At 38.7% G+C, this 8,634-nt stretch overlaps 1 protein-coding gene across 1 annotated transcript; it reads left to right on the top strand.

The window, feature by feature from the left end:
• Window positions 1-620: 620 nt before the first annotated feature.
• On the top strand, window positions 621-7,090 carry LOC116488617 (cytochrome c oxidase assembly protein COX18, mitochondrial). The gene is made up of 6 exons (XM_032186320.1): window positions 621-875; window positions 2,152-2,252; window positions 3,012-3,175; window positions 4,103-4,215; window positions 5,269-5,376; window positions 6,190-7,090. Exons 1-6 carry the CDS (start codon window positions 621-623, stop codon window positions 6,361-6,363), a joined length of 915 nt encoding a protein of 304 aa, XP_032042211.1. The 3' UTR covers window positions 6,364-7,090.
• Window positions 7,091-8,634: the final 1,544 nt, after the last annotated feature.

Consider the following 8,634-nt stretch of genomic DNA (forward strand, 5'->3'; position numbering starts at 1 on the left):
CACAAACGAACAGAGTTTCTTAGGATGTGGTTTCTTACTGTATTTTGTCAACTTGAAAATCAAACTGTGGCCAGGGTAGCATAGGCTTGGTGCTACAGCTGTGGCATTGGGCTTGTTAACTAAAAGCCTGGGCTCTGTGCAAGTCTGTACTAGGAACATTTTTTTCAGATACATTTTTTTATATTTCAAATGTACTGCATTTATTTAACCAATAAAAAAAAAAAAAAAAAAAAGGAACGTACTCTTCTGAGACCTGGCAGGTCTTCTTTATTTTAAAAGAATACAGCCCCATGCTCTAGATAGAAGCCTCATTTCAACACAGGACTCAAGGGGAAACCTAGGGAGAGTGAACACAGCTGGTGCAGCAACTTTGCGTTGTGGGGGCAATTGCTTTACGAATGTGGGGCTAGGATGGAGGTACGTTGGGGCAAATAAAAGCATTCACTGCAGCAGTTGTGCTGGGAGACGTTAATTGCCCTTCTCAATGGCCATTTTCCTCTCAGCCCTCTTCCCTTCCTTTTGCCCGCATCCAAAATGGCGGCGCACGCTCGACATTTCACCCTCCCTCCGCGCCCGGTGCATGCGCGCTGGGCGGGCTGCGCGCGCGGCGGACGTTGAGAATGTGGCGGCTGGCGCGCGGCGGCCGGCCGGTAACGGTCGCCGCTGTGGTGGCGGCGGCGGCGAGCGGGAGCCCCGGCGGCTGGTACGGGTGGCTGGCGCAGACGGCGCCCGTGCACTGGGCGGAGGGCGGGCTGGTGGCCCTGCAGGCGGCCGCCGGGCTGCCCTGGTGGGCCGCCATCGTTTGCGGTGGCGCCGCCCTCCGCACCGCCGTCACCTTGCCGCTCGCCGCCCACCAGAGCCGCCTCCTGGCCAAGGTGGGTCCAGGCGGAGGGGGAGAGAACAGGCAGGAGATGCTGTTTGTGGGAAAAATAATAAACGGGGGCAGCGTCGTGTGCGCGGTGCTGTTATTTTACCACAAAAATGCGGGTCTGGGGCCGTGGCGGCTGTTCCCGCCTTTGCCCAGGGTCTCCTTTGCTGACTGGACTCGTGTGGAGAGGGGCGCTGCAACCCGCGGATGTGTTTTTTTTTTTTTTTTTTGTAGTTGTAAACTTGCCTCTCATCGTTTATTTGTCATTCCTTGAATGCTTAAAGCCTAAATATAACTGAAAAACGTGAATATGTTTTGTCACGGTAGCCACATGAAAGCTTAACTGCTTCAACTTGCATTTAAAAGGTGCTCTCTGTGCCTCGAGTTACCTTAAACACAACTGCGAATCACGGCGCTCCTTTAAAAGTCTGATGTACTTTAGCCTTCAGTACCTCCTAAACGTCTATTTTTTTTCCTCAAAAGTGAGGAAAATGAAGTTACTAAAGAGACTACATACTGTCCCTGCAGCAATAAATGATAGGAACGATCAGATCTATGATAGGAAATTTTTCCTTTTCTGTTCTTTTTCTTTGGCAACTTCTGAGGATTTTAGGTTGATGCACCTAAATGGTCAGAGCTCAAGGTTAATTTGGAATTAATGAGGTCTTTGCTCATCATCTGTATATGTTGTGTGAGATAACAATGGGAAAGGTTGGACAGGTCTTTAAAAACACCTGTGTTTCTCAGACATGAATTTTCAGTGATTATAATTCAAAAAGTGATAAGGCAAAATAAGTGCAATTTAATTTCTTTTTTGTTTGTTTTTCATGTAGAGTTATGTATTTTGTTTCTTCTATAGTATTCCATTCGTTTTCTTCTCTTCTGATTGCAAAATCGAAAGTTGTATTGCAGCGTTCCATAATGGAATCTGTTCTTATTCTTCAGAGACGGTGCAGTTGTATCCTGTGGGAGTTTAAAGTACATTTGAGGCTTTTTGTTCCATAAAGTGTCTTGTTACGATCCCTTGTGTGAAGACAGAAAGATAAAAATTAAGAATAAAATTCAAAACCCAATTAGTTTTACTGGTATATTTGATGGTATTGTAAATATTTTTCATTAGTATTCTCAAATGCTTATTTTGTTTACATATAAAAGGTATTCATAGATTTGTGCCTCGTCCTTCACAGTAGTTTTTAATGTATCCATATGAGGTGAGGAGAGGAAGTGGTTCTTACATGTAACTGTTTGTCTGTTCGTAAACATGTTTCCTTTTCTTTAGCTAGTTGGAAAATTTACAACCTGAAATTAAAAAACTTTCTGAGCGTCTTCGCTATGAAGTTTCTGTTCGTGGGAAGCAACTGGGTTGGTCTGATAAGGTTGCCAGGTAAGATGACAGTTGCATGTACCCTACAAAAATGTTCCAGAGGGGAGGTGTGAAAAACCCTGCAAAAAGCAACATTATAGAAAAAGTCTGTGCTTGCCCTAGACTTAGGTGTTTTTTTACTGCTTTTTAAACTTTGTGTGTGTGTGTGTGTGTGTGTGTTGGATGTACCCTAGAAGGCAGTGCTTTTAGCTCTGATTTTCTGAGAAGCTACCGATTAGATGTCCAAATCTAGGCACTTTCATCTTTACTCACAACTAAACTTTCCTTAGCTATTATGGTGTTTATGAAAATGAAGGCTTGGATGGTTGTGGTTTTGTTCATTTCTTAGTGGAGAACTGCACCTCATTTACTAGCAGGAGAACTTAGCTAGGACATTGAAGACTGCATAACTGATCCATGGCCTCTGTGTTGGAAAAGTGATATCCCAGTTCAGACAAAAAGCATTGTAAAATAAAATACTGTAGTCACTTCTAGCATGATGACGTGAAAACTCATGAGAAGTTGCTTACGGGAGCAGAGCTAAAAGTTGAGAGGAACGGGGTCTGGCAAAAAATAGGGGGAGAGAGAGAAGCATGTTTTAAGATGAAAGACCTTCAGGTGTTCCAAACATAACATGTAAATAAGTCAAGTTGACATGCCCAGCCTGTTGAATTACTATTTTAGAATTTGAGAATTTCTGCTATATCATATTGGAAGAGGGTTTGTTTGTTTGTTTGTTTTTGTTTGTTGTTTTTTTCATTATTATTTTCTTTCTAAAAGGTTTCATTTTAAGAAGAACCTACGGAGGATTATCACGGAACTGTACATTCGAGACAACTGCCATCCCTTCAAAGCCACCTTACTGGTGTGGGTGCAGATTCCGATGTGGGTCTTCGTGTCCCTCGCTTTGCGCAACTGCAGCGTTGGTGCCTTGAACTCAGAAGGTGATCTGCCTGAAGAGATGCACTCAAAACAGTCGTTTTTCATTCAGCTACTGTTTTTATAGGCACTTAGTTGGTTAAAGAGCATAATGTCCTGAGTCTGACATACAAGCTGATCTAAAATCTACTCTACTATTAAGTTTTTAAACTTAAAATAGTTTAGGCATAGATAAATATCTAATAAAATGGATTGAAAATGTTTCGATTAGGTACGTTGTACGTGTTGTGTTAGAGTAGACTACAGTTCATTTAATCACGGAGCTTGCTTCTGGACCACACCTACACTTTTCTTTGATCTGAACTGTTTCAGTTGGTGTTAACAGGACCCAGACACTTAACTGATACCAGTTTATATGCTTTCAGTATGTATAATGAGGTTGCGAGCTGGGGGATGCCTGTTTAAAAGCAGTATCGGGATCTGAGCTCTGAAAACAGCATGGAACGTTTCATTTCAATACACTTGTTTTGTAGTTTACTGAAGACAGTTACATTTTGTTCTTCTGAAAATAAAAGTGACAAGTGATATTGTTATTAAGAAAAATACAATTACTTCAAAAGTACAAAAAGTTGAGATTGTGTCAGTGTAGGTTTTTACAACATGTATTCTCCTTTTTGGCTTATAAAATGGCTGTTCAGATCAACCTAATTTGATGATTAATCAGCCACTGGCTGTCCTGAATCAGTGGCTATCGTGAGTTAACCTGCATCTCTCTTGCAACTCCCACCATTTTTCCTTTGTATTGGTAGCAGACTGCCTTGATATGTGATCTTTTACACAAAAGGCTTTTTTTTTTTTAATGTCATTTGTTACATAAATAAGGTGCACCTAGAAATTTGGGTGATTTGTCTGCCATATTTGGCACGGCTCTGACTAAAATTGAGGTAGAAAATCATACTTAATTCCATTCCTTCTTTTCATTTTTGTTCTAGTTCAAGAACAGTTTTCGACAGGTGGAACATTGTGGTTTACAGACCTCACAGCACCAGATTCTACGTGGATTTTGCCAGTTTCACTTGGGCTCTTGAATTTGCTGATAGTGGAGGTATGTTGGTGGAATAAACAGAATGATTCCAAGAGGATAATTTTCATTTCAGATTTTTAAGACAATATTACTTGTTTTTAAAACACAGTAACATCGTGGTAGCTTCAGATTATGACTGCTTTAAATGCAGAACTGAAAAATAGCTTAATTGTTCCATGTATTTGAATGTGCATGTGTCTTGTTTAGAGGTGAAAAATTCTGCTGAGACATTTCTGATTTACCTCATTTACTTGACTTGAGCCTCAGTAAAATTTTGTGTCAGCTCTGAAGTTGCTCTTAAAAGACTTCTCTAATGAGCTGCCTGGTTTTTAGCTTCAAAAAACACTTTTTTAAGCTCTGAAAAAAACTGTTTCAACCTTGTAGTCAAAATTAACAGTATTATTTGTTCTAATTAATATACTGAAAAATCTAGAGCGGTGGAAGATAGCTGGGAAGAGGAGTGAATAGAAACAAAATGATGAAAGTAGTCTTCTTTTTTTTTCTTCTTCAATGGAAATGTGTTTTTTGTTTTGTTTTTAACTCTTTCTGTTAGTTGTCCTCATCAGACTAACCAACTGGATTTTATTCTTCCTCCATTGTCTTCTGTGTCACATGGACTAAGATTGTGTTATGAGAATACAAGACTGTAGACTTGATTTTGTTTTCATTTGATTACCCATCAACCAGTTTTGATCTGTTTCCTCTCGGTAGCCCTTTATCAGAGGACTGTTCTTGAGGACGAGGTGCTGGAAATTCTGAATGTGCCACAATGGCTGTGTAAAATGATGTTCCCTTGAAATGATTTAGATGGGTACTTTGATAGGCCAATACAATTATTTTACAAAAATAAATAATCACATAAAACATGAAACAAAGGAAAGATTGTACTAGGTTGTTAATTGAAATGGATAATGAGAAAATGAAAATATGTGAACAAGGGTACTAGGTTACAGGAAACCTCGCTGTTACTGTTATTTTCTTTTTTCTTTTTTTTCTTTTTTTTTTTTTTTTTAACAACTAACATGAGACAAATACTTTATTTATAACTGTGAGCTTCTTCTCTCTCTCCTTCAGATTTTTGCCTCACAAAAAATGGAAGTTTCCAGGTTCCAGAAGCTTGCTACAAATTTCTTTCGAGTGTTGTCAGTAGTAATGATCCCTGTTGCTGCAACGGTCCCCTCAGTAAGTACAGAGACTTGGTGGTGTCTGCGTTTACCTGTGACTTTTGGCCCTATGAACGTATGAAATAGGCCAAATCACTGGTCTATGTGATAGATCTCTATTACCATTTATATATATATAAAATATTCTCTATTTAATGGTCTTTGTTATAGTGTGCCCTAAAACAGCTAAGACTTTCTGCCTAAGTATGCATTTGAATTGTTTACACACTGGGATATCATTGTCCAAAAGGGAAGAATATACAAAATCACAGTTTCTAAACATCAGTTTCACAAATTAGGCTTGATATAAAATTCAGTACTGCTAGCATGCTTTCTGTGATTCCAGAAATGAGAGAAAGTGCTTTTTTAAGGAGATGCAAATGAAGCTCTAATATGTATTTGCTTACTGTAAGAGGAAAACAGCTTAATTTTTAGATTTGGAAATTTTCCATATCCTTGTTAGAACACTTCTTATTTTTATCAAGTGTTCTACTTCTGAATGTTTTTGCAGTGGTTAGCAAAACAATGTGTACAGTTGGCCGATCAGGTTTATTTAGTCTGAAACACAGGTGTTTACGCAAGTTGGCCATGAATTAATTTATAAACTGTTATCAAGCTTCAGTGTAGATGACTTTTTTCCCAGAAGAGTTGAGAGAGAGTGAAAAATACTTTTGAAATGGAAGTGATTTTGTTATCGAGAGGAGTGTATTTAGGTGAGATTTTTTTTGATAACTAGGAATAACTTGTGGTTGTGGTTTGTGAAGAGCTGCCTGAATTTGTAGTGTCTTCATTGCATCTAGGGTGGCTGAACTCAGTATTTGTCTTGTTGCAGTCCATGGCGTTGTACTGGTTGTCCTCCAGCTTCATGGGACTCTCACACAACCTGTTGCTCCGTTCTCCGACCTTTCGCCGACTGTGTTGCATACCAAGGACCAAATCTGACTCGGATACTCCTTACAGGGATATTGTGTCTGCCTTGACTACCAGATACAGTTTTAAGAAATGATGTTTTGAGCTGTTGGAAGAGCTGTCCCACAAAGCTAGCATGTGTAATTGAGAAGTGGTATTTTGTTGAGATGTACTTATTTTACTTACTGTAAAGTGCTGCAGCTGAAATATATTTATTTTACAAAGGAAATGCTGACCTTCTGGCTATAAGGAATGATTCATCAGCACAAATTTATGTTTATTAGGAAGTTTGGTTTTGAGGATGCTGATTTTGCAATTAGTATGGTCTGGTGATGGAAGTCCATCACCTAAATTGTTGTAAGGAATTGTGAAGATGAATATTGAATAAAATCGTGACTTATTTAGGCTGCCTTCTTGTAGTGAAGCTGATCTGACCTGTGGACTATTGAACTATGAATTCTAGGGTGAAGAGAAAGAGTAGATGGGCTGACATGGTGTAGTTACTGGTTTGTTGATTTAGACGTGGATGCACGTTGACTGGTAATCAGAGTCAATTGGAAAATAGAGTCAAATTATGTGGTTAATGTGACATTTTGCAACAGTTCTGACAGATGATTCTTGCAAACCAAAGTAAGCTAGGTCATTAGCAGTCTGTGCATCAGATTTGGAGTTAGGAGGGTAAGTGTCTTGTTTCTGGTATACACCTGTTGTGTGATGACATTATGGTTTTGATTTTTTTTTCATGAATAAAATTGAGTAACAGCAGCCCTACCTACTAAAATGATGCAAGTAGCATCTTGATAAAGAAGAAACCAAATATTTCATGCAACTGTACATCAATTATTCTAATATAAGTTCTAAAGGTAAATTGCAAATGCTTTATGCCTCAAAGGACCTGTGTTTCAGTGTGCTTTTTTTTTTTATTTTTTAAATGTAAGCATCTGTGTAATTATATGTAAGTGCTTCCTGTAGGGCTAATTTATGTTTACGTCTAACTTTGCTCTGCACACATTTAAATTAGTAGATGAAGCCTTTGCACACTGATGTTCCTTTGCACAGAAGTTTGTGCAAGTCCAGTAATGTTTTCTTACAGAAGCAGCAATCAGGATAGAAAGCAAAATATTTCTTTGCTGTCATATGGTTGTCATACAACAGAAACAAGATAATTCATGTTGTAACTGCTCAAGTCACTGCTCGTTAATCTTTGATAAGAGCAAGTAATTTTAAAAATACCCGTGGTGGTTTTTTGTTTGGTTGGTTTGTTTTTGTCAGACAAAACCTTTTGTCTCTGGGAAAAGAGAAGCAAATGGAGCACAGTGCTGACAGCAGACAACAGTACGAAGTCAGTGATCACATGCCTTTGTCATGGCAGAAAGACTCTGGAGTCTTCTGTTTTATTTCTTCCATTTTTTTCTAGTGTCCTTGTTCTTGTAAATGTACTGTTTAACACTATTACTGTTTCCTTAAGAATAATGGTGATTTTAGTCTTCTATAATAATGTTCCTTTCCCAAAAAGGTGTTTCCTTCCTTTTTGAGGTTTCAATCAGAGGTTGTACTGTTGTGTGCAAACATGCATGCAGTTCTTCAGGTACAGGCAAGTAGGTTTGTTATTACAGTAAGAAGGTGCATTTACAAGATTTTGTATGTCGGTTGATGAACATATGGGGTTTTGTCATTTTAAATGTTGGAGAGTGACTCACTTCACAATGCTAGCTGGCCTGGCTGAATGGAAAAAAAGGTAATGAAGCTTGGTGAGATATTGCAGTTGATTTTTGCTCACAGATTTTGAGAATGGGTGAGTTTGGTATACTTTGTGAACTCAAATAGCATAGCAGGATTTAGTGAGTTTACTAATGCTACTGCTAAAGCTAAAGGGAAGCTTTTCGTCAACTAAAATGGCAACGGTATAAGCCCTAAAGGGCCTGGCTGATAATTTTCTTCTGCTTAGTGACATAAGTCTCATGCAACTAAAGATGGCAGGAGCAGGCCCTTCTTCCCTCATTATGGGTTTATAATTGTTTTGTAGTAGATCTCTACTAAGGTAGTATAGAGTGTGATTTTTCTGAGTGATGGTGAGATCAAGTGGTAAGTTTAGCATTTGTTAAATAAACACGAAAAAAATAGAAATGAATAAAGACTTGAAGAGTAAGCAGAAGGATGACAAGATGTTTGATTAAATGGGAATTGGCCATAGATGAGCATATTGAAAGTAAATATAAGAGGTCTTGAGTGTTTTCAAATCTCACATTGCAAAACTATACCCAAACTCGAAGCTATGAACACTAACAGGAAAGTGCTCAGGAAGTGAATTACTCCACATTCGTGGTTTACTTGCTTCCTACACTTTGCTGTAAAATACCTGGGGACT

This window comes from Aythya fuligula, chromosome 4 (assembly GCF_009819795.1).
Source record: "Aythya fuligula isolate bAytFul2 chromosome 4, bAytFul2.pri, whole genome shotgun sequence".
Classification (NCBI taxonomy): domain Eukaryota; kingdom Metazoa; phylum Chordata; class Aves; order Anseriformes; family Anatidae; genus Aythya; species Aythya fuligula.

Bases quoted from the DNA above. Each gene is read 5' to 3' on its own strand.
- LOC116488617 (XM_032186320.1), top strand. From the start codon at position 621: ATGTGGCGGCTGGCGCGCGGCGGCCGGCCGGTAACGGTCGCCGCTGTG. The intron at 3,176-4,102 runs GTGATCTGCCTG...TTTTTGTTCTAG, and splicing joins TGGTGCCTTGAACTCAGAAG to TTCAAGAACAGTTTTCGACA. The intron at 4,216-5,268 runs GTATGTTGGTGG...TCTCTCCTTCAG, and splicing joins TGAATTTGCTGATAGTGGAG to ATTTTTGCCTCACAAAAAAT.